General features: G+C 37.1%; 1 protein-coding gene across 7 annotated transcripts in view; it reads left to right on the forward strand.

Annotated features, from left to right (window-relative positions):
• Positions 1-25,744, forward strand: part of ATP13A3 (ATPase 13A3) — a 100,740-nt gene that overhangs the window by 46,931 nt on the left and 28,065 nt on the right. For all 7 annotated transcript variants that reach the window (XM_053221047.1, XM_053221045.1, XM_053221048.1 and 4 more), the window contains 11 exons: positions 2,614-2,745; positions 4,002-4,181; positions 4,315-4,472; positions 5,414-5,602; positions 7,304-7,365; positions 10,887-11,037; positions 13,730-13,846; positions 14,722-14,739; positions 14,832-14,985; positions 15,080-15,200; positions 24,310-24,434. In XM_053221047.1, the coding sequence (XP_053077022.1) occupies positions 2,614-2,745; positions 4,002-4,181; positions 4,315-4,472; positions 5,414-5,602; positions 7,304-7,365; positions 10,887-11,037; positions 13,730-13,846; positions 14,722-14,739; positions 14,832-14,985; positions 15,080-15,200; positions 24,310-24,434 (1,407 nt within the window). The remainder of the gene's footprint in view (positions 1-2,613; positions 2,746-4,001; positions 4,182-4,314; positions 4,473-5,413; positions 5,603-7,303; positions 7,366-10,886; positions 11,038-13,729; positions 13,847-14,721; positions 14,740-14,831; positions 14,986-15,079; positions 15,201-24,309; positions 24,435-25,744) is intronic.

Consider the following 25,744-nt stretch of genomic DNA (forward strand, 5'->3'; position numbering starts at 1 on the left):
GTTTGTATCAAATTCATTCACGTAAAATTGTATTTTTCTTTCTCTATTAATGTAACAGGTACTGTGATAGGCCCCGGAGATGCAGGGGTTACCAAGATGGATATAGTCCTTGCCATCATTTAACTTCAGTCTAGTTGGAAAGGCAGATGATAAATAGTAACAATAAAGTGTGATAAATGCTATGATAAGGAGAGGTCAGGGAATTTAGATATTAGAGCTCATTTACTGTAGGTGTCAGGGACGGCTTCTTGGGAAAAGCATTTTTAAGTGGTTGAATTAGATAAGACGTAGGTGAGAAGGTGGTATGATGGGAGTGAGAGAGGGAGAGAAGAGGGTTCTAAGTGCCCAACGTTCTGGAAATGAGAGGGAGCTTGGTCATTGTAATAACTGAAGGAAATTCAGTGTGACCAGTGCAGCAACTAGATGATGGCAACTAGATGATGGATCTAAGGCATGTTAAGGAATTTGGCCTCATTCCAAAAGGCAATGGAAAGCCATCGAAGGGCTTAAAAGCAGGGGGGTGATCTGATGTTTGCATTTTTGAAAAAATCATTTTGGCTGCTGTGTTCAGACGGGTTCAGAAGGGAGTGATCTCGAAGACACGAAATGGATCAAGGTGAGGGTTGTGGAGATGGATAGAAATGAGATGGGACTGAAAGATACTTAAATGTGGGCATTGAAACAGATCTGATGATTCATTGGATACAAGGCGATAGAGTGGTGTCAAGCTTGAGGGGGTGGACATCGGTGCCACTTAAATAAGGAACACTGGAGGAGAAGCAGGATTGTAAGGGAGGATAATGGTTTGGACATGTTAGTTTGTCTGATGTGAAGAGGTGTAAAGGAGATAAAGGAGAGGTGGCAGCCTAGCAGCACAGGCCTTGGAGGCAATATTCATTCTGATTGATTGAGAGTATCAAATCAGTTTCCATTCTCTTGGCTCAGTATACTAACTACATCCAAGCATAAACACAGTTTGGCCTGGCAGGTGCTTTCTTCCCTGTGCTTCCTGGTCACTTGTTGCTTTAGTCGGGAGTATCTGTCTTCTCTATTGGTGTTCATCCTCTTTCTGCTCTGCTGCTGCTGAAGACACTGGGATGTTAGGACATTGCGTTCAACTTGGATCTTCCTTATCCCCTTTGTAAACTCTTAAGAGATCATTGCTAGTTTGTTTTCTGGTATACCTGAGAGGAGTAGAATTTCAAGTGGCATAAAAGCTTTGAAAGAGTCAGGTTTATTATGCCTAGTATGTGCTTAGTATTATTACAAAGTTGTTTCCTCATGGCTTAGTAAAGTACTCTCCATTTTTCTTTAGAAAGGAAAAGAGTTTTCTTCCTACAGACCAACATCACAAACAGTAGTTTCTCTTCACCTGTCTTTGTTTACAAACTAGCATAACTCTCTCCTGAGCCTAGTGTTAAACCAGAGGGAGGGAAAGAATGAAAGGGAGTCTAAATGTAAGGCAGTCTTCTAGAAAAACCTCCTTTTACTTGGGAAGATCTTGTAAAAAAGCGTTTAGCTAACTTGAATAGTGTACAGATTTCTAAGGAAATAATGAACTAGATAACGTATTACAATGTTTATTTTGTAAATTTGTTTAAAATCTGTCTAAAATGTTGGACTACTTCAGGAATATTGAGAAGGCATTGAAATGTTGAGTAATAAATAGTGGCAGTGAGAAGAAGAATAGTGTAAAAAATGCTGTTAAAATAGAAAATATACTTGGGTTGCCTGGGTGGCTCAGTCGGTTAAACATTGACTTCAGCTCAGGTCATGATCTTGAGGTTTGTGAGTTCGAGCCCCGCATTGGGCTCTGTGCTGACAGCTCAGAGCCTGGAGCCTGCTTCAGATTCTGTGTCTCCCTCTCCCTCTCTGCCCCTCCTTTGCTTATGCTTTGTCTGTCTCTCAAAAGTAAATATTAAAAAAATAATAAAAATAAAAGAAAATACATTTAAAAATTTCAATGCTTTCTACTATTTCCAAAGGATAATTAATAGAAATTTGAGCTTATTTACCTGTCGCAGGGGATATCATGTGTTGACTCACTATCTGTTCTTTAAAAGGGCTGTTGTTATGAGTGTTGAAGTCTAGCCACCTGTTTAGTCAGAGGGGACTTGGCATCACATGTGTGCAGCTGGCATCCTATCAGGGGTCAAACTACCTGACACACTTAAACACCATGCTTTGTTAGCCTAAGGAATAATAATCTTATTTGTCTTATTTTCTTTTATTGAGATTGGCCTATTTAACTCCATTATATTTTTAACTTATTGAGGTCAGGTGACCTTCAGACAGATCTTTTATTTACTGTATTTGAATTTCAAGTTCAATGATATTCCTTTTTGTTTTTTGCATTTTTTTGAATGTTTATTTTTGAGGAGAGAGAGCTCGCGCGCACACAAGCGGTGGAGGGGCAGAGAGAGAGGGGCACAGAGGATCCAAGCAGGCTCCACACTGTCAGTACAGAGCTCCATGTGTGAGGCTTGATCTCACAAACTGAGCTCATGACCTGAGCTGAAGTCAGATGCTTTACTGACTGAGCCACCCAGGTACCCCTCAAGTTAAAGAATATTCTATTCAGACTTTTCTTTCTTCTTCTTTCTTTAAATCCAGAAATAGAAGAGATCTTTTCTACAGACCTTGTGCCAGGAGATGTTATGGTCATTCCATTGAATGGGACAGTGATGCCTTGTGATGCAGTTCTAATTAATGGTACTTGCATTGTAAATGAAAGCATGTTAACAGGTAAACTAAATGAGTAAAAATCAGATCAGTTTATAATGATATTAGGATTAAGTAGTTACCGATTAAGCTGTTTAACTGTCTTATTGTATCTGTAACTGTAAAATATTGTTTGTTTTCTTTACTCATGTCATGAATGTGATGGATAATGAAGATTTTTTTTTTTATTTGGAGGAGACTGAATTCTTCATTACACTCAGTTGTGAGACTAAATTATTATGCTGGTATTCACTACATCTTTTGTCATACTTTTGACATGGGGAAATATTTTACAGGAAGGGAAGAGGAAATAAGTCCTTTGCCTACAGAGAATGGCAGCATATTTACTTCCCTATTTGATGTGTAATAAGTGGGAATGAAGATTTTATATTTTCCTTAAGCTGGTGGGGGCGGGGTCAGGGAGGGGAAGTAGACCTTGAAATGACTTCACTTTGGAAATTCATAATCTGAAGGTAGAACTTTATATCTTTTTATCACTTTACCTTTTTTTTTTTTCCTGGAAAGAAGTGATTCCTATATGTTTTCAAACTGTTAAGAGTTTTATCTTAAAACACAGTTGCACAAATATCCCTACATACTTGACACCTTTGAAACAAGAAATGTGAGTGGTACAGAGAATTAAGTTTTAATGTGAAAAAGAATTTGGCAGTTTGTTGTTGTTTGAGAGAACTACCATACTACTTATTTCTTTTCTCCCTTCCCCAGAGGTCTTTTTTCTTCCGTGTGTGTGTGGGGGGGGGGGGGGTGTGTGGAGGTTAGAAGTAGGTCTTCACATCTTTGTGCTTTAGGTTGCAGAGTGCTTTCCAATTCATTTTTTAAGGATAAGAGAGCAGATGCTGGGCTGTGGCAGCTACCTGGTCTTCTTATCTGAAACGTTACAAAATCGTTTCCAAATTATTATGACTCACAACTGACTTTGAGGAATTATTGTGGGAGACAGGACTTGATATTTTTCAACAAGGAAATTGGTAGATAGAAAGCTAATTGAATAAGCTTTGTTATCCACATAAGGTAACTCTTTTTTAATTTTGTTTTTTTTAAGTAATTCTTACACCCCTACATGGGGCTTGAACTCACAACCACGAGATCAAGAGTTGCATGTTCTACTGACTGAGCCAGCCCGGCATGCCACGCATATGAGAACTCTTAATAACTATTGAAACAGTAGTATGATAACATTTAACAATTCAAGATTTGTGTGTTTGATGGTAATTTCTATGCTTTAATTTATTATTTATTTATTTATTTATTTTTTAAAGGAGAGAGTGTTCCAGTAACAAAGACTAATTTGCCAAATCCTTCAGTGGACATAAAAGGAATGGGAGATGAATTCTATAGTCCAGAAATACATAAACGACACACTTTGTTTTGTGGGACTACTGTAATTCAAACTCGTTTCTACACTGGAGAACTTGTCAAAGCTGTAGTAGTTAGAACAGGTAGAAAACATTTCATCTCTTCTTGCATGGTTTAGCATATTTGATGCCTACTGAATGTTTAAAAAGAGATTTTGGGAAATAATTCTCATTTTCTCATAAAAATACATTTTCTTCTTTAAATTTTTTTTTAAAGGATTTAGTACTTCCAAAGGACAGCTTGTTCGTTCTATATTATATCCCAAACCAACTGATTTTAAACTCTACAGAGATGCCTACTTGTTTCTACTGTGTCTTGTGGCAGTGGCTGGCATTGGGTTTATCTACACTATTATCAATAGCATTTTAAACAAGGTATGTAAATGGGACTCTTAATAGGGTTTGATTCTTAATGATCACAATTCTTAATGGCTGCTAAGGATTTGAAATGAGATGAAGAACTTAACTTTTAATTTAATTTAATTATATGACACTAGTAGCTGTTACTTTAGAGAGTACAGATACAGAACGTTTTTATCATAGAAAGTTCTTTGGGATAGCTCTGGTTTAGGCGATCTTTTTCTTGCTCTCTTGTGACTTAAAAAAGGGAGGGTGACCACAAACTTACCAAAACCTTTATTTTCTTTTTTTGTAACTTTTGGGATATATAGCAATCAAGTTATTTGTGAGCCCTTGTCAAACTTCTCTTTTCCATCCCTTTTGGAGATGGGCACAGTACAGTGCTTGTAGCAAGTCAGTATTTGATAGATATTGGTTGGATTTTGAAGTGTTGAAGTGTGTGGTGTATGAAGCATGTAGAGCTCTTAAAATGAAGATTTCCTTTAAAAGTGGCTTACGTTCTGGGCGCCTGGGTGGCTCGGTCGGTTAGGCATCTGACTTCAGCTCAGGTCATGATCTTGTGGTTTGTGAGTTCGAGCCCCGTGTCGGGCTCTGTGCTGACAGCTCAGAGCCCAGATCCTGCTTTGGATCTTCTGTCTCCTTCTCTCTGCCCCTCCCCCATTTGTGCTCTGTCTCTCAAAAATAAATAAATGTAAAAAATTAAAAAAAATTAAAAAAAATTTAATAAAAAAAAGTAGCTTACATTCCATAGTCCATTGACAATTCATTGAGCTTTCTATTTTGCAGACTCAAAAGGGAAAAAAATTGTAAATACTTTTTGGATGTAAATACATACATACACACTTATATATAAAATTGAAAATGGTTTATAGATTCTTCACTAAAGAGATACACACATTAGATTAGTAAATATTTGATATTGGGGAGTCTGACATTTATTTTTGTGTTTATTGTAGGTAGAAATTGGGGTCATAATTATCGAGTCTCTGGATATCATTACCATTACTGTGCCACCTGCACTTCCAGCTGCAATGACAGCTGGTATTGTGTATGCCCAAAGAAGACTGAAAAAAATTGGTATTTTCTGTATCAGTCCTCAAAGGATAAATATCTGTGGACAGCTGAATCTTGTTTGCTTTGACAAGGTTGGTTCAGTTTTATAATCATTCTCAAAGGTTACTTTGGTAGCTTTTAAATATTTAGATTAAGGTTTTCTGTATTCTCTATCAACAAATTTGTACACATTGTATAATGTTCTTCGAATATTCCTCTTTTTCAGCTTATTTGACACATGAATCATTTTTATACATTCTCATTGCTTTTTCAATTTTTAATACTTCGGGATTGCCCAAATCTGCAATTGTCTTATCATTCATATCCAGAATTATGCCTTATAATAGTAATAAAGATTATCTGATCTTTCTTGTTTTTAACAGAGTAAGCTCCATACAGATGTATTTACTGGAATTTTATTGCTATTAAGTATATATGTTTAGTTAAAGTTTGCTCTATGATTTTATTGAATATCTTTCAAAATTATTAAGGTCACTGATTTCACAATTTTATGTGAAAATGACCAGTTTTGTACACATATGAAATATTCCTTGCTTTGTCCTATAGAGAGTTTTCCTTTCCTCTGCTGAAATTAGTTTTCCTAAGAGTTTTAGGAGTTAAATCTTGACCAAAAAACCTTCCATCAAGCTCTTGTTGGTAACTGATAGGATAGGAATAAGATTTTTGTGCATGATCACTATTAAAGGAAAAAATGTGAGACGTACTTTTGTTTTTAAAAAAAGTCATATCCTGGGGTAACTGGCTGGCTCATTGGGCAGAGTGTGTGACTCTTGATCTTGGGGTCGTGAATTGAGCCCCACATTAGGCATGGAATTACTTAAAAAAAAAAAGGTCCTATCCCATGACTACATTTTATATTTATCTGTTTGGAAAATTTCACTTATGCTTGTCTTTTTTGGAAACCTTACAATTAAAATTTTTAAGCAGATAACAAAAGTAGAGGAAAGATACAAGTATAAAAAGTCCTCATTTACCCATCACTCAGCTTTGTCAGTTAATCAGCATTTTGTCATTCTTCACTTCATCTGTCCCCTCACTTTGAAGATGGCAGCATCAGACATTCTTTCACCCAATATACCTCAGTTTTATCTCTAGAAGGTGTTAAAAAAAAATTAACTGCAGTACCATTATCTTATTCCACTTAACAAATTAACAGTTCTTTAGTATTATCTAATATCCAGTTCATATTCAGCTTTCCCTGCCTTTCTCAAAAGTATCTCAAAATTTTACAGTTTGCTTTTTCTGTCAGAATCCAAATAATGATTGTATTGGTTACAATTAATCTGTAACAATTGTTTTTCTTGCCCCTTACCCTGAATCATCTATTGAAGAAACCAGGTCATGTACATCTTGGATTTGGCTGATTGCTTCCTCCTGGTGTCATTTAACGTGTTCCTCTTCCTTTTTTGGTTCCCTGTGTCCTAATGTCTCCTTCCTTTGTAGGGATCCTTGATTAATTGTTGCATTGTTCTGTTTTTTTTCATAATACAAGTCCATAAACATATACTTCTACATATATGCCCTCCGCCCCCCCACAGAGGAACCACATCACAAGGAATGTTCTGTACCCTTTCCCCACTTTAACTGTTTTTCCTGAAAGTTATTTTTTATCAATATACAGAGATCTTACTAGTTTTCTTTATTTATAACTATATACTACTTTTATTATGTATATGTAGCATAGCTTTTCATGTTTTTCTTTTTTTTTTGGAGGCATTATACTTTGTATATATGTACTTTAATTAATTAATTAATTAATTAATTTTTTTAAGACTGGAACTCTTACTGAAGATGGTTTAGATCTGTGGGGGATTCAACGAGTGGAAAATACACGGTAAATATTAGCTAGAGTTGATAATTTATTAGTTACTTCCTAATATTTTAATGTATGAGATATTCAAACATATACTGAGTAATATTACAGCTGTGTACCCACCACCATGATTAAACGGTTGATATCTTGTCATACTTGCTTCAGATCTCTTTTAAAAGATTTAAAATATTACAGATATTGCTAACATCTTAAATCTATCCCTTTCCATAGCCCTACCATCATTCTGAAGTTGTGTTCTGTTAACTGTCTTTGCATGTTTATATATTTAGTCTACAGACATATCTCTCTCTCTAAACAGGACCTATTTGTAAACAAATGTATATGACTGATACAATGTACATGTGTTTTTGCTGCCTTTTTTTTTTTTTTTTTTTTTTTTTGGTGCCTCTTAACATTGTTTTCAAGATTTATCCAGGTTGGTATGTATGGGGTCTAACTTACTAATCTTAACTATTGTTTGGTATTCCATGATATGATCAAATTATAATATCTGTTCTAAGGGGCAGTTTCATCTTTTTTCTCCCTTTCCCCTTCCACTTTCACAAATGGTGCTGCAATTATAATTCTTACACACAACTCCTTGTGACCATGTAGTTGAAATTCAGTAAACAGCTTCTTGAAAATGTTGGTGCTGGGTTAGATAGTACATGCATGGCTCCAGGTGTAGCAGGTACTGATCTCTAAGTGATGGTGCTCCCACTGCCTCCCTCAGTGGGTAGGAGATCCTGTTGCTCCAGTTCTTGCCAGACTTGGTATTGTCAGGCTTCTCGTTTTTGCCATGGACAGATATGAAATGGTCTTTCATTGTGGCTTTTTGCAGTTTCCTCATTACTTATAAAGCTGAGCTTATTTTCACATTTTTGGAGGGATGGTCATTTAGCATTCTTCTTGTATTGTCACTTTATATATTGACAATGTTTCTGTTGTGTTCTTAGTCTTACTCATTTATTTGAAGTCCTTTGTATTTATTGGGAGGTAATCTTTTTCAGTACTATGCATTGCAAAAATATTCCAGCAGTCTGTCTTGTCATTTTACTTCCTTGTTGCCTTTTGATGGCTTAGTAGTTGTAAATATGTCATTTTTCCCCCTCAGAAGTCTGTGGGATTGAAGTTTATAGAGTTTGAGAGAGTATTGTCTGGTTCATATAATTTCACAGTTGTTACATCTTCTTGGTAAATAGTTTATCACATTGTGACCTTATTTAATGCATCCTGCCTTAAATTCCCTTCCATCTTGTATTTCTGTAGTTACACCCCACCTGTTACCCGAGGGTATCTTTTTCATCACTTTACTTTTTAATCTTTCTGTGCCATTGTGTTCACATTTATAATTCCAAGTAAATTGGAAATTATTTCTACCATTTCTCGCCCTAGTTCACACATTTTCTCAAATTTCTCTCTCATGTTTTTGTACATTTTCTCAGAATTTATACATTTTCATCTTTTACTCCTTGTCCTTAAATTATTAAGTCATAGAGTTTCAAGTTCATGGGTGTCTTTACTGGGTTTCTAGCCACCCCCCCCCCCAAGAAAGCCATGGACTGTAGGATATTTTTTTGATTATTCTCCTCCCCTCTTATTTATATGTATTTGTTGCATAGTATTTTATGATTAGGATCTGAGTTTTATGCCATCTGCATGCTAAGATTTGCCTCGGTTTATGAACATCTTTGCTAACCATTGCTTCTTATATATCCCATTCTTCTGGAATAAATCACCATCTTCTGTAGCTACATTTGTTAGTGATTCTTTTGTTTCACTATGACTTTTTTTTGTTTTTTTTAACTTATTTTTATTTACTTATTTTTAATATGAAATTTATTGTCAAATTGGTGTCCATACAACACTCAGTTCACTATGACTTTTGAAGAATGGCGTAGCTGTCTAGATTTCCAGGCTGTCACTTGTGTTCTCTTAGCGCTTTGAAGATGTTATTCCTTTCCTCCTGACTCCTTTTTCTTTCTGTTTTTTAAGAATCCTTCTTTATCCTTGATTTCTGCAGTGTCACCATGATCTTTTTATTTGTGTAGGACTTACTTGCTTCTTGATTCCAAAGATTTATGCTTTTCATAAATTCTGGAAATTTTTCAGCTTTTTTTTTTTTTTTTTTTTTTTAAATTATGACCTTTCCCCCATTCTTTGTTTTCTGTCCATCTGGGAATCCCGGACATAGGTTACATAGGAAATTGCACTTGTTTTTTTTCCAAGTCAGCCTGTCCTCCTCTCCCCCCATAGTGTCTTGTTCTTTTTCTAAGTCTTTAATTTAAAAGTGCCCTTTTTGCATTCTTTCAGATCGCCATTCTATTATCTCAAATTTATGGGATTCTAATTCTGTCTTTGTTATGTCTGTTGAGTCATGGGAATGTTTCCCAGTGCATTTTTAAATTACGGACTTATGCTTAGCAGGAATTTTCTGTGAGATTTCTTTGTGGCTGTGTTGTGGGAGCTCCTCTCTGGAGACTTTAGACTGTGCTTGGGCCAGAGTGGTATCAGTCGTGCCAGATGAGCTTTAATATTACTTTCATAACTTGAGGATCTCTGGACCAGCAGTAGCATGGATTCAAACCCAGATCCTATCCTGACTGGTGTTGTGATTCAGAGTTTATGCCCTAAAACCAGACCTCCTGCGTTTGAATCTTTGCTCTACCACTTGTGTGCTGTGTAACCTTGGCAGGTTACCTAACCCTCTGTTTCAGTATCTCTTCTATGAAATGAGGATAATAAAACCTCTTCCTGTGGTGAAGAGGACATGAGTCAGATATGTTTAAAGTTATTAGAACAGTGCCTAGTGCACAGTAAATATTTTACAGATATTAATGATTTTCTTGAGCTTTGGGTGAGAGAAAAAGAGATCAGCTTATTCTTAGTTTGGATATGTAGGTAAATTATTTTCAGTTTATTGTTTTTCCAAAGATGCTCTTCAAGAGCACTGGCTATCTTGGGTGAAAGGGATCCTCTCAGTTTGAACTCCCCACTTTGTATCTGGCCAGGACTTTGTCTTCCATTCCTATATGGGAATTAAAGCCTGGGTCCTTAGCATACTGGGATGACTCCCCGCCCTTCTTCTCTCTCAGGCAGTCAGCATCACTCAGGTTCACATTCCTCTGGTTTTCCTTTCCTTCCATTTCTGACACTTGAAAATTTCCTTTTCATTCTTATGAGCTTGGTTTTGAATTTAAATGATGATGTGTTACACATTCATTTTGTGTTTTTACAAAAGAGATTTTATGTATTCTTATATGCCTATAGGCAGGAATTTTAATTATTATTTAGTATCTAGTATTTTCTATATTGTTATGTCTGGCATAGGTATTCAGAATCTTAGATAAGATGGTATTTTAGTTAATGTGTAATTTACATGGAAGAAAATGTTTTTGAATGCTGAAAACTGTAGTGAAAATTAATATGCACAGAAATGCAAACATTTTTATTTCCATTTTTTTAAATTATAAAACCTGAGTATGATTAGAATATTTATAGTCTTAGATTTATGAATCTAATTCAGTGTATTTTCTATTTAGTTTTCTTTTGCCAGAAGAAAATGTTTGCAATGAGGTATTGGTAAAGTCTCAGTTTGTTGCTTGTATGGCTACCTGTCACTCACTCACAAAGATTGAAGGAGTGCTTTCTGGTGATCCACTTGATTTGAAAATGTTTGAAGCCATTGGATGGGTAAGTTCAATATTTTAAAGCACAAGTAACTTGAAGGAAAATAATCTTGCAGCAGGAAGATGGTTTCTGCTAGTTGTTTTGATGACCAGTTCATCTTGTACCATAAAGGAACTATGTAACATTGGAGAAACATTTATAATTGTGTAAAAAAGTGTCCGTTTTAATTAAATTAACTGACTCAGACACCCTTAATAGAAGATGATCTTCTCAGGTGCCTGCTTTATGTTTATAAGAGAAAGCAGCTGTTAGCAATTGGGGGTAATAGGCCCGAGTCAGAAAGATGATCTTCAACAACAATAATCTGTTGACCATAGGTGAAAAGGATAGCCCTGTGTCTTCATTGTTCTTTTGTCCCCATGTTCTACTTTCTGTGTCCACACACACACACACACACACACACACAGTTTTGTTTGTTTACAGTTTGTTTGTTTCGGCATTGATCATTTTGAGTGCATGCAGTGTTTCCTGGTTACCATTTCACAGTATTGTGTCCTTTTACAGATGCAATAATAAGGTTGTTTTTAAAGTTCCTTCTGGCTTCTGAATTATTTTCTCTGGGTCAGTTTTCTTTCTCCCTCCCAACACTTAATCTTTTTCCTTCATGCCTTTTGTTTTCATGATATATCTTGATGGTACATTTATATTTAAGAATTAAGGTTTGCTTCGATAATTCTGGGTAGCTGCAGTCAGGTTTTTACCCTTGCCCGTATGTGTGTAAGTCTGTTTACTTGAGCTGTGTCTCTTCTGAATGGCAAGGCCGACCCAGGGGGAGCTCGCTGTGTGCTGAGGGTGAGTCCTCATCAGGGGGCATCCTCAGCCCAGAGCTGCAGAGCTGGCCTTGTAGGTTGCCCTCCTCACCCGCTCTGCTGACCCTCATGGTAGCAGCCTTCCCTCCTCTCAGGTAGGTCGTTCATGTCTCTAGACAGTCACCCCTGGTCTTGTGTTTTGTTTTTATTTCTGCTTAGCTCAGCTATTCGGGCTGGTGAAGAATGTCCCTCCCTTGTATGTCCTCTTGTGTTTATTCTGGGCTACTGTTTCTTGCACTGCTGCATTCGTCAATACAGTAATCAGTTTGCCTTTTATCTTCATATTTGAAATCCTTCTTTTTTAATTTCCTATTTACTTTGACAGGATTCTTTCTTTTTTTGTATTTTGTTGATTTTTTTTTAATGTTTGTTTATTTATTTTGAGAGAGAGAGAATATCCCAGGCAGGCTCCACGCTCTCAGTGGGACATGGAGCTCAATCCCACGAGCTGTGAGATCGTGACCTGAGCCAAAATCAAGAGTTGTACACTCAGCGGATTGTGCCACCCAGGTGCTCCTGTTTTGTTAATGTTTTGAAAGAGGCACATGGATGTGTGCATTAGTGTTTGTCCATCTTCTGATAGCCCACAGTAAATATTTGTCAAATCTAATTCCCAAAAGGCCTTTAGAGGATAATTTATGAGAGTAAAGCAAAATAGGACTGGTTCATCTTTGATGTTCTCTAAAACTTCTCTCTAGATGAACAGATTTTCAGTAGACTTAGTGTTCTGTTTGTGCATCTTTTAAAAATGGGTTAAATAAGTAAGTTTGTATAATAGCATGTTTCGTTGACACTGAGATGTCTTGATGCTTGATCTTATCACGAACTATCAATGGAATGTTTCCACATAACCAGTCACTGCTGTTATTTGATGTGATCGATGCCATATAAGAACATCCCAATTTCAGAGATGTTAAAACATACCTTAGAATCGTATAAAATTGGCTCATTGGGCACAGTGCCCTTCCCCATCATTTTCCCATCGATTCCTTCACTTTGAAGTCTAAATAATTTATTTTTTCTTGTGTATGTGTACTTCATACAAGTTTTTGTTGGAATTATTTCACCAAAAATAAGTGTTTTTAAATTAAATTTCAAGCACTTAGTGTTAGTAGTATCTTAACCAGAAATGTTCACTCTGAAACACTAAACTCAAGTCTTTGTACCTCAATGTGTGCTTCATCCGGTGGTTCTCCTAATTGTATCTGAGCTCCATATACTTTACAAATTTTTTTTTTTTTTTTTTTTTTTACATTTATCTATTTTTGAGAAACGGAGTGAGACAAAGCGTGAGCAGGGGAGGGGCAGAGAGAGAAGGAGACACAGAATCTGAAGCAGGCTCCAGGCTCTGAGCAAGTGGTCAGCACAGAGCCTGATGCGGGGCTCGAACCCACAAACTGTGAGATCATGACCTGAGCCAAAGTCGGATGCTCAACCAACTGAGCCACCCAGGCACCCCTGAGCTCCATATACTTTTGAATCCTCTCCTGTTAGCAGAAAAGAACCCTTGGATGATAGACTGAACATTTTTGGAACTGCAAGAATCTTCTATTTTTTTGCAGGAATAGTCTCTAAATCCTACGACAAGTCTTAGTCTTAGAGGCAAAATGAGAAAGATTTTCTCGTTTCTTTATTCCACTTCTCATCTCTGCTTCCCATCTCCCATGGATTTCCAGGACTTTAACTTTGTTCAAAATACATACAAGTTTACTTATACTAACATAAATATAAGTATGCTAATATATTAGTGGTCTAGTAGTACTTGTTTATTCTTTGGGTACTGACTTTGTTGTCGTTATTACTGAAGATAGCCGTAATGTTTCTTTTAAAAGTAGAACCAGTGAATTGAATTTTATGAAGTAATGTGTTGAATATTTTCCTTTCAGATTCTGGAAGAAGCAACTGAAGAGGAAACGGCACTTCATAATCGAATTATGCCCACTGTGGTTCGCCCTCCAAAACAGCTGCTTCCTGAATCTACACATGCGGGAAACCAAGAAATGGTGCGAAATCACGTTAAGTTGGATAATACTTACCTTAATGCTTAAGTTAATACTTAACTGTTAACGTTCATGTTCAGTCCTCATTTTGAACTCTTGCTAGAAGATGAAATCACATGTCCTTTATTTAATTCTTAGGCAGATACGAATATTTTAGCTGCATTTATCCAAAACTACACATCTGGTGTGTGTCGCAGGCACTCTGTGTGTAAAACATTGAGATGTAATTCTAATTACCATTACTTTTCCTTACTATTTATTGAACAACTTAGGCCTTGTGATTTAAACAGTGATTAATCCTTTAAATTCCTATGATTTAGCAGAAAGAATATGTGAATGGCTTTATTTTTAGGTGAATTTTAAAATGTTTCCCCTTAGTTTATTTTTAGTACTTAATATGTTAATATTTTAGGATAACAAAGTATTTGAAAATAAGCACACAGGGGCGCCTGGGTGGCGCAGTCGGTTAAGCATCTGACTTCAGCCAGGTCACGATCTCACGGTCTGTGAGTTCGAGCCCCGCGTCAGGCTCTGGGCTGATGGCTCAGAGCCTGGAGCCTGTTTCCGATTCTGTGTCTCCCTCTCTCTCTGCCCCTCCCCCGTTCATGCTCTGTCTCTCTCTGTCCCAAAAATAAATAAACGTTGAAAAAAAAAAAATTAAAAAAAAAAAAAAAAAGAAAAGAAGCACACATTAAAAAAAAAAAAGGAAGATAGTAGAGAAGCAATCTTGAAACCTGACTTTGAAATACTCAAAGTTCTTTGCTATTTTTTAGATAATGTTTTGTGCATGTGTAAAGTTTTTTTTTTTTTTTTATAACTTGAGTATGTTGATGAGTCTAATATGTACTATTTCTTTATTCTCTTTGTTTTATATTTAGGAGCTGTTTGAACTTCCAGTAAGTGAAGAATGTTTACTTGTTACTTAAGGATATGTGTTTTAATTCCAAAAAAATAACAAATGCTTTGTGCATCTATTGAAATCATACAGGCTATTTATGAGATAGGAATTGTTCGTCAGTTTCCGTTTTCTTCTGCTTTGCAACGTATGAGTGTGGTTGCAAGGGTGCTAGGGGATAAGAAGATGGATGCCTACATGAAGGGAGCACCTGAGATCATTGCTAGTCTTTGTAAACCTGAAACAGGTAAGGAATCAACTAGGCTTTGAATGAAATTGTTATTTGTGTAAGCTTGTAGTTGCAATTTTAACAATGGCGTTTATTTTTTCCTTTTTAAAAGTTCCTACTGATTTTGAAAAAGTTCTGGAAGATTACACTAAACAGGGCTTCCGCGTAATTGCTCTTGCACACAGAAAATTGGAATCGAAACTGACTTGGCATAAAGTACAGAATATTAGCAGGTAATGTGGATGAACAGTCATTCTACAGCTTTTCCGGTAATGTATAGTTTATATGTCATGTACAATAATTTATATGTTGTGAGTATGTATTAAATATTTGTTTTTTATTTAAATCCAAGTTAGTTAACATAGAGTGTAATAGTGTTTTCATAAATAGAATTTAGTGATTCATCACTTAACATATAACACGCAGTGCTCATCCCAACAAGTGCCTTTCTTAATGCCCATCGCGCATTTAGTCCACCCCCTCCCACAACCCCTCCAGCAACCTCTATTTGTTCTTTATATTTAAGAGTTTTGTATGATTTGTCTCCCTGTTTTTATATTATTTTTGCTTCCCTTCCCTTATGTTCATCTGTTTTGTATCTTTAATTCCACATATGCAGAAGTCACATGATATTTGTCTTTCTCTGACTTATTTCACTTAGCATAATATACTCTAGTTCTAGCCACATTGTTGCAAATGGCATGATTTCATTCTTTTTAATCACCGAGTAATACTCCATTGTATATATATGCTACATCTTCTTTATCCATTCATCTGTTGATGGACATTTGGGCTCTTTCCATACTTGGCTATTGTCGATAATGCTGCTATAAACATTGGAGTGCATGTGCCCCTTCGAAAGAGCACACCTGTGTTCTTCGGATAAACACCTAGTAGTGCAAATGCTGGATCATAGGGTAGTTCTATTTTTAATTTTTTGAGGAATCTCCATACTGTTTTTCAGAGTGGCTGCACCAGTTTGCATTCCCACTAGCAAAGGGTTCCTTTTTCTCCGCATCCTCACCGACATCTGTTGTTGCCTGAGTTGTTGATTTTAGCCATTCTGACAGGTGTGCGTTGGTATCTCACTGTGGTTTGGATTTGTATTTCCCTGATGATGAGTGATGTTGAGCATTTTTTTCATGTGTCGGTTGGCCATCTGGATGTCTTCTTTGGAGAAATGTCTATTTGTGTCTTTTGCCTGTTTCTTCACTGGATTATTTGTTTTTTGGGTGTTGAGTTTGATAAGTTCTTTATAGATTTTAGATACTGACACTTTATCTGATATGTCATTTGCAGATATCTTCTCCCATTCAGTTGGTTGCCTTTTAGTTTTGCTGATTGTTTCCTTTACTGTGCAGAGGCTTTTCATCTTAATGAGGTCCCAGTAGTTCATTTTTGCTTTTGTTTCCCTTGCCTCTGGAGATGTGTTGAGTAAGAAGTTGCTGTGGCTGAAGTCAAAGAGGTTTTTGCCTGCTTTCTCCTCGAGGATTTTGATGACTTCCTGTCTTACGTTTAAGTCTTTCATCCTTTTTGAGTTTATTTTTGTGTATGGTGTAAGAAAGTGGTCCGGTTCATTCTTCTGCATGTCGCTGTCCAGTTTTCCCAGCACCACTTGCTGAAGAGACTGTCTTTATTCCATTGGATATTCTTTCCTGCTTTGTCAAAGATTAGTTGGCCATACGTTTGTGGGTCCATTTCTGGGTTCTCTGTTGTGTTTCATTGATCTGTGTGTCTGTTTTTGTGCCAGTGTTATACTGTCTTGATGACTACAGTTTTGTAATACATTTGAAGTCTGGGATTGTGATGCCTCCAGCTTTGGTTTTCTTTTTCAGGATTGGCTATTTGGGGTCTTTTCTGATTCCATACAAATTTTAGGATCGTTTGTTCTAGCTCTGTGAAGAATGAGGGTGTTATTTTGATAGGGATTATATTGAATATGCAGATTGCTTTGGGTAGTATTGACATTTTAACAATATTTTTTGTTCTTCCAGTCTGTGAGCATGGAATATTTTTTCCATTTTTTTGTGTCTTTGATTTCTTTCATAAGATTTCTATAGTTTTCAGTGAATAGCTTTTTCACCTCTTTGGTTAGGTTTATTCCTAGGTATTTTATGGTTTTTGGTACAATTGTAAACAATATCAATTCCTTGATTTCTCTTTCTGCTACTTCATTATTGGTGTATGGGAATGCAACTGATTCCTGTGCATTATTAATATATCCTGCAACTTTGCTGAATTCATGGATCAGTTCAAGCAGTTTTTTTTGGTGGAGTCTTTTGGGTTTTCCAATAGAGTGTCATGTCATCTGTGACGAGAAAGTTTAACTTCCTCCTTGCCAGTGTGTGTGCCTTTTCTTTTTGTTGTCTGATTGCTGAGGCTAGGACTTCCAGTACTGTGTTGAATAGCAGTGGTTAGATTGGACATCCCTGTCATGTTCCTGACCTTAGGGGGAAGCTTTCACTTTTCCCCCATTGAGGATGATATTAGCTGTGGTCTTTCATAAATGGCCTTTATGATGTTGAGGTATGATCCTTCTAACCCTACGTTCTTGAGATTTTTTTTATCAAGAAAGGATGCTATATTTTGTCAAAATGCTTTCTCTGCATCTACTGAGAGAATCATGTGGTTCTTATCCTTTCTTTTATTAATGTGATGTATTACATTGATTTGCAGATATTGAACCATCCCTACAGCCCAGAAATAAATCCCACTTGATCATGGTGAAGAATTTTTTAATGTATTGTTGGATTTGATTTGCTAGTATCTTCTTGAGAATTTTTGCATCCATGTTCATAGGGAAATTGGTCTGTAATTCTCCTTTTTAGTGGAGTCTTTGTCTGGTTTTGGATCAAGGTAATGCTGGTTTCGTAGAATGAGTTTGGAAGTTTTCCTTCCATTTCTGTGTTTTGGAACAGCTTCAGGAGAATAGGTATAAACTCTCCTTTAAATGTTTGGTAGAATTCCCCTGGGAGACCATCTGGCCCCGGACTCTTGTTTGTGGGAGATTTTTGGTTATTGATTCAGTTTCTTTACTGGTTATGGGTCTGTTCCAATTTTCTAGTTCTTCTTATTTCAGTTTTGGTAGTTTATATGTTTCTAGGAATTTATCCATTTCTTCCAGATTGCCCAGTTTGTTGGCATATAATTTCTCATAATATTCTCTTGTTATTTGTATTTCTGAGGTGTTGGTTGTGATTTCTATTCTTTCATTCATGATTTTATTTATTTGGGTCCTTTCCTTTTCCTTTTTAATCAAATCTGGCTACGGGTTTATCAATTTTGTTCATTCTTTTAGAGAAACAGCTCCTGGTTTCATTGTTCTACTATAATTCTTCTTCTTTTTTTCTTTCAATATCATTGATTTCTGCTTTAATCTTTATTATTTCCCTTCTTGCGCTCACTTTGGCTTTGTCTGCTGTTCTTTTTCCAGCTCCTTTAGGTGTTAAGTGTAGATTGTGTATATGAGACCTTTTCTTCCTTCTTTAGGAAGGCCTGGATTGCTATATACATCCCTCTTATCTCCATTGCTGCATCCCAGAGATTTGGGGCTGTCATGTTTTCATTTTCATTGGCTTCCATGTACTTTTTATTTTTAATTAAAAAATTTTTTTAACCTTTATTTATTTTTGAGAGAGATGGGGGGGGAGAGAGAGAGAGAGAGAGCGCGAGCAAGCAGGGGAGGGGCAGAGAGACTGAGACACAGAATCGAAACAAGCTCCAGGCTCTGAGCTGTCAGCACAGAACCCAATGCAGGGCTTGAACTCATGGATCTTGTGATCATGACCTGAGCCAAAGTTGGACGCTTAACCAACAGAGCCACCCAGGCACCCTGGCTTCTATGTACTTTTTAATTTCCTCTTTAATTTCTTGTTTAACCCATTCATTCTTTAGTAGGATGTTCTTTAGTCTCCAAGCATTCATAGTCTTTCCAAATTTTTTCTTGTGGTTGATTTCGAGTTTCATAGCATTGTGGTCTGAAAATATGCAAGGTGTGATCTCTGTCTTTTTGTACTTGTTGAGGGCTGATTTGTGTCCCAGTATGTGATCCATTCTGGAGAATGTTCCACGTGCACGCAAAAAGAATGTATTCTGCTTTAGGATGAAATGTTCTGAATATATCTGTAAGTCCATTCAGTCCAGTGTGTCATTCAAAGCCATTGTTCCTTGTTGACTTTCTGCTCAGATGATCTGTCCATTGCTGTAAGAAGGGTGTTGGAAGTCCCCTACTATTATGGTATCGTTATCAATGAGTTTCTTTAGGTTTGGGATTAATTGACATATTTGGGTGCTTCCACGTTGGGGACATAAATATTTACAATTGTTAGATCTTCTTGGTGGATAGACCCCTTAATTATGACATAATGCCCTTCTTCATCTCTTGTTACAGTCTTTATTTTAAAATCTAGTTTGTCTGATAGAAGTATGGCTACTCTAGCTTTCTTTTGACGACCATTAGCATGATAGCTGGTTCTTCATCTCCTTATTTTCAAACTGCATGTGCCTTTGGGTCTAAAATATGTCTCTTGTAAGCAGTATATAGATCTCACCGACCTGCTATCAAGCACCCCTCCTTTGTCTCAGGCCTCCATCCACTCCCTGCCTCTACCCTGTGTCCAAGCCATTTGCCTGTCAGGCAGCACCTCCTTCCAGAGTTTTATCTCAGATGGGGTTGTGTTTCAAAACCCCACACTTCATACACCACCACCACCACCACCACCACCACCACCCCTGCCCTTCACTGGCCTGGAGCCACGCTGACTCTTTGGGGGAGGGTCTCACTGAGCAATGGCTGTGTGCCTGCTTGCCCCAGAAAACATTTGTGTGATAGTGCAGTGGCAGAGGTTTGGAGATTGTGGCTGATCAGAACACACAGCCAGAGCCAGGGTTTGCTGTACTCTGGTGTCTCTGTCTCGGTACCAGCAAATGTGACTGCTCTCTGGGGTCCTAAATGCTCTCCAAGCAAGGGAACCACTTCTCCCCGTGGTTCCCTCAGACCCCTCAGACCCTGCTGCCTACTCCTGGTGATTTGCCCTGCTTCCTCACCAGAGCACCACCAGGCACTGAGCTCCACTGTTCAATCCTGGTGGTATTGAAACCCTCTCCTTTCTTCCTGTCAGTGGTTTTGGGGGACAGATTTCTTGTTCAGTTTCCTGTGAGTGTTTTCACTCTTTCTCTTTCTCTCCAGCTACTTTCAGGGGAGTGTTTTTCCTGCACTCTCCTGATGTGCCGCACACTCCCCCTTTCTTTTTCCTTTCTCTGCAAAAATAGCTCCCTACCCTCTGTGGCTTTTCTCTTTCTCAGTTCGCCTGTCCACACTGTGTACCTGCCGAGTTCTCTGGCTCAAGTTATGCAGATTGTTGTGTTAATCCTCAGATCAATTTCCTGGGTGTGCAAAATGGTTTGGTGCTGATCTAGCTGTGTTTCAGGGATGAGACAAGCTGAGGATCTCCATGCTGCTTAGCCATCTTTCCAAAAACCCTATTAAATATTTATTGAATGTATGGAACTGTACCTTATGCAGTGTTTGTTTTACGTGATTGAGATACAAGTACAAATCTTTGAAACCCTTCTCAGTTTGTTAAATATTTATTTAGTGCCTGCTATGTGTCAGGTATGTTCTAGGAACATAATTATGTTTGAAAACATAAACATAATTCTATAGTAGTTTGTTTTTCCCAAATAAAATACTTGGTTTTGCCCAGTTGTTCGAACCAAGTATTATTTTGGCCAGAGTAGCATGAGTCCTAATAACTAATTACCACCATTCCCCACCTCCCTGCTTCCAAAGGTCGAATGACATAACCATCATCACGTTTACTTTTCTCCAGTCTTTTCCACTCTTTAATTTGTGTTTCATAGTGCCTTCAGAGAGCTTTTTAACACACCGGTCTCTAGTTGGAATTCTTTTTTTTTTTTTTTAACGTATATTATTTTATTTTTGAAAGAGACAGAGCACAAGCATGGGAGAGGCAGAGAGAGAGGGAGACACAGATTCCAAAGTGGGCTGCAGGCTCTGAACTGGCAGCACAGAGCCCAACATGGGACTCGAACCCACGAACCGAGAGATCCTGAGCCGAAGTCAGACACTTAATTGACTGAGCTGTCCAGGTGCTCCTCTAGTTGGAATTCTTATAAATGGCTTCCCATCATCTACTGGAAGAGTTTACTGTTAGGAAAATGTATCAGGAAAGAAAGAAAACAAAACACGCAACACTTAATTTGAAAAAAAAAAAAAAGGATGAATTACACAAGCAGATAAGAATCAGAAAAAGGCATACAGATGGCAGATGAACACATGAAAAGGGTAGTACACTTTATTTAGTTCTTTGAGGAACTACAAAATAAAACCACAGTGAGACATCACTTCTCTCCTAAGGTTGGAAAAGTTGAAAATTTTGACAATACCAAATGTTAGTAATGGCTTGGGAAAATTTTAACAACATACTGCTACTACACTATTGTAGATTCATAATAAACATGTGTAGTACCTATCAAAATTTGAATTTGCTTATACAGTTTGACCCAGCAAGTGCAGTTCTAAGAATCCAGATTAAAGAGCTATTTCTATGTGTGCATAAGGTTCACGTTTAAATAGTGCAAATAACATAATACCCATAGGGCAATGGCTAAACTATGGGCTGTTAACATTGCTGTTAATAACAACTCCTCCTGCTGTCAAAGTAGAGCATTCCTATAAAATCGTTCCTAAGCTGAAATGGCTTAAAATGAAGAAACAGTTACAATTAATGTATGTGGAAAAATTTTTGCTTCCAGATGCCAAAAATAATCTCTTTGAAGCTTTTCTTATAGCGTAGGACACATCTTGCTAATTCAGGCACAGAATAAATCAAGGTAGAGTAAGAAGCTCACAGACACAGTTCAAAACTATGCGGCTTGATGCTGAGATGCAGATTATAATCCCCAGGGAAGGAACTGGGGAGCACCTCTCTCTCTGTGTGGAAGTGCGCTGCTTCTAAAATGGCTTGCTGCAAAACACATGTTGGACGCTATATTTGCCTCTTATTTTTTTTTCTCGAAAGCAAAAAATCTTCACGTTTCTTTTGGTTAGTGAAAATGAGTAACGTAGGCCTTTCGTAAAAATGAAATGGCCTAATGTGAACTTGGAAAAAGTGGGAGATCCCTGTATCTCAGGCACACTAAGTGAAAAGAGTAGGATGGTGTTTATATTTGTTGTGCAATCCTGTTTTACCAAATGAGAACTAAGGAGCGGAGTGGCTAGCCCAATAACTAAAAGGAAAAACTGCATTAGGAATTCTGCCTATTGAAACAATATTTGGGGGTGAAGCATGTTTAAGCATGAACGTTTCAAAAAAAAAGAAAAGCATTAGCCAGATCTGATGGATATGCATGGTTGGGAGCTACACATGTACAATGTTACGTTCTAATTCTGGTGAAGGGCATGTTAGGCTCTTTCTCTACAGCTTCACCTTTTGCTGGGACCTTTAAAACTACTGATTTGTCTGTAGTTCTTAAGCCTGTCATATTCAGACATCATTGCATGCCCTTGAGTAGGCTGTTCCTTCTGCCCAGGATATCCTGTCCCTGTTTCTCTCTTTCTCTACTCTCCTTTCACGTGCTTCAACCAAGAACCTCTCTGTATTTCCATCTTATCTTACAAGAGCAGGTTTTGACATTTCTCTCGTAGCTTGAACCTTTCTATCTTGAGTTGAATATTGGATTATTCATTCATTAGAGAACAATATTGCCATGACCTGTATCATTCGTTGGAGAGTAAGGAAACCAGTAGCAGCCAGAACCTAGCAGATCATGGGAACACGGCTTGTAGTGCTTTGACCCCAGAGTTTTCACATCAGTACAACTGTGTTCTTTGAAATGCATTTTCAGGCTTCAAGGCTTATTTTTCCTATCACCACCAGCAGTGTCATTTGCATTGCTTCTTAACTGTTCTTTGATACCTTTACCACCCATACATAAATATAAATTATATTTCAGAGTGTTTTATGTTTTAGAGCTATGTGCTTAATAAGCACCTTTATTGAATTTTGTGTAGAAAAACCAGTTGGTTATTGCCAGTCTGAAATTTTGGTTCCTAATCTCAGCCTTCTTTCTCCATTGAAAACAAAATAAAACAAAACAAAACCTATTTCTGTGATACGGTTCTGGTAGTTTGAAATTTCTTAAGAATGCATCCATTTCCATGATAATGCACATGTTATTTTTGCATGCATCTCTTTGCTTGCATGTCTGTTTTCTCTCTCAATCTCTCAATCTCTCTCTCTCTCTCTCTCTCTTTCTCTCTTTCTCTCTTTCTCTCTCTGTCTCTCTCTCTCTCTCTCTGTCTCTCTCTCATACACACACACACACACACACACACACACACACACACACCACAACCAAAAAAACGCCTTGAGAGTACAGATCATACCTTTTCATCTTTGACCTTCCAATGACTGGTAGTACTACTTGGTACAGAGTGGATACTCAACTTTTGAAGGAATTGTGTCCTGATAGCTATTGAATATTTGTAAATATTCTCAGAGACCCATTTCTGGGGCCCAAATAGGTCTCATTGTCAGACTGCTAATAGGTTTAATATCACACTTCTAGAATCAAGAATTTGATCAAAGGGCACATGGGTGGCTCAATCAGTTAAGCATCTGACTCTTGATTTTGGCTCAGGTCATGATCTCACAGTTCATGAAATCGAGCCCTGAGTTGGGCTCTGCTCACATTGTGGAGCCTGCTTTGGATTCTCTTTGTGTGTGTGTCTCTCTCTCTCTCTCTCTCTCTCTCTCTCTCTCTCTCTCTCTCTGCCTGCATGTGCTATCTCGTTCTCTCTCAAAATAAATAAACTTAAAAAAGAAAGAATTTGATCAAGACTTTTCTAAAATTCTTCAAAGACTTGATCATAATACAGTATAACTATTGAGTGTGCTTATAGTCAAATTTTTTCCTTTTCTCTGGACATTTAAGTTAGGGTATGTTGTGTGGAGGTGGGGATAGTAAAGCATAGATTTATTTATGCTTATTCATTTTGCAGGTGGAATATAAGATGAACATTCCTTAGTACTACAAGTGTTTAGTATCTTACAAAGATAACATTTCCAAATTATCTTTATTCTCACATTTCCAAAGATGAAATTTAATTTCATTTATATCTCTTGGGAATTGTTTTTCCAGATATAAGTTTGAGATATTGAACTCAAACACATTTATGCTTTATTCATCATACAAAATGGTTTGATGTACAATTTATGGGTATTTTACATTGCTTTATCAGTATAAAGAGAACGGATACTGTTTCATTACGTGTTAAAATTTCTAAACCATTATGTGTTAAAATTTCTTTTTCTGCAGAGATGTCATTGAAAACAACATGGATTTTATGGGATTAATTATAATGCAGAACAAATTAAAGCAAGAAACCCCTGGAGTACTTGAAGATTTGCATAAAGCCAACATTCGCACGGTCATGGTCACAGGTTAGACTTTGTAAAAGGACACAGGAAAAATTGAGTGTGACTCTTAGAGTTCAAGTTATATAATGTGGTGGAATGACCAGACAGTTATAAAAGCACATAGTGGCTTCATCCTCCCATGCCCCATTTCAGCTCAGAATATTCTTCAAAGTTATAACTTTGTAATACTCTTTTAAGGGCTAGCAAATTCTATTTATAGAAACAGTAAAATGGTGAAGGGCATACTGTAAAAATTCAGATACTGCTCCTTTTTTGTTACCTCTCTTTAATAATACATTATAGCAGTTATTATATCTTGTGCTATTTGCAGGTTTGTTTTCCCTATTAGAATATACGATTCTAGAGGGGGAAGACAATGTTTTGTTCATTTTGGGGTCTTCTGCAATTTTTAAAACTGCGCTAGATGCATGAAAAATGATTAACAGATATTTGTTAGAATTACATTTTTATGTATAAGAGTATGTTCATTATCATTGCTTGAATGCATACTAGTGAAGATAGCCATTGTTTGATTTGTTTGTGATTTTTGAGTACTATTCTAAGTGATTCTCCTGGTATTATGCTGTTGATAAATATTATGTAATTCCCATTCCTTAGCTTTGTGAAACTGTGGCAGCTCCTAAGTGTTTTTTCTTAGTAAATAATCATAATTAAGGTAGTCACTTTATGGCTTTATATATTCACTAAGCCTTATATGGAAAGGGCATGTGTACATTTTTTTTTTGTTTGTTTTAGACTCTGAGACCCATCCAATAGTATACTTATTACTGTGTAGCTCAAGTAGATACATTTATTAGCATCCCAGCAATTCCTTGCTTCTAATGATTCCTCCTTGAAAGCACTTTCCTCTTTCTCTGCTGTGACAAACTGTGGCTTTGGTTCCCAAGGGGGGGGTCACTCTTGTCATAGGAGGATGCCCTTGGAAATAATGTGTGGAAATTGGGGGAAGAAGTAATATTGCCCTTCCGTTCTGGCAGCAGTGAACTTCTCATACCTTTGCTGGCTTTTCACATATGTTTATATTTTCTTCTCTTGAGCCTGTCCTTACAGGGCTTCTTTTCAGTTCTTGCCTTTTCGCAACGGAGAGGTTCTCTTTATATCTTGTAAAGATTGCATTCTTGTTACCTTCTTTATCTTTTTGCTTTTGTAATCCATTCTTTTTTTTTTTTCCCTGTGATCTTAGGCATTCTTGTACAGACTACCGGTCACTCTTGAGTTATTTCAACAAATAGTTTTTGAGCACCTGCTGTGTGTGTGACACGGTGCCAGGCATTGGTGGGTGCTACCAGTGCATGACAAAAAGATTCAGAATG

This window comes from Acinonyx jubatus, chromosome C2 (genome assembly GCF_027475565.1).
Source record: "Acinonyx jubatus isolate Ajub_Pintada_27869175 chromosome C2, VMU_Ajub_asm_v1.0, whole genome shotgun sequence".
NCBI lineage: Eukaryota > Metazoa > Chordata > Mammalia > Carnivora > Felidae > Acinonyx > Acinonyx jubatus.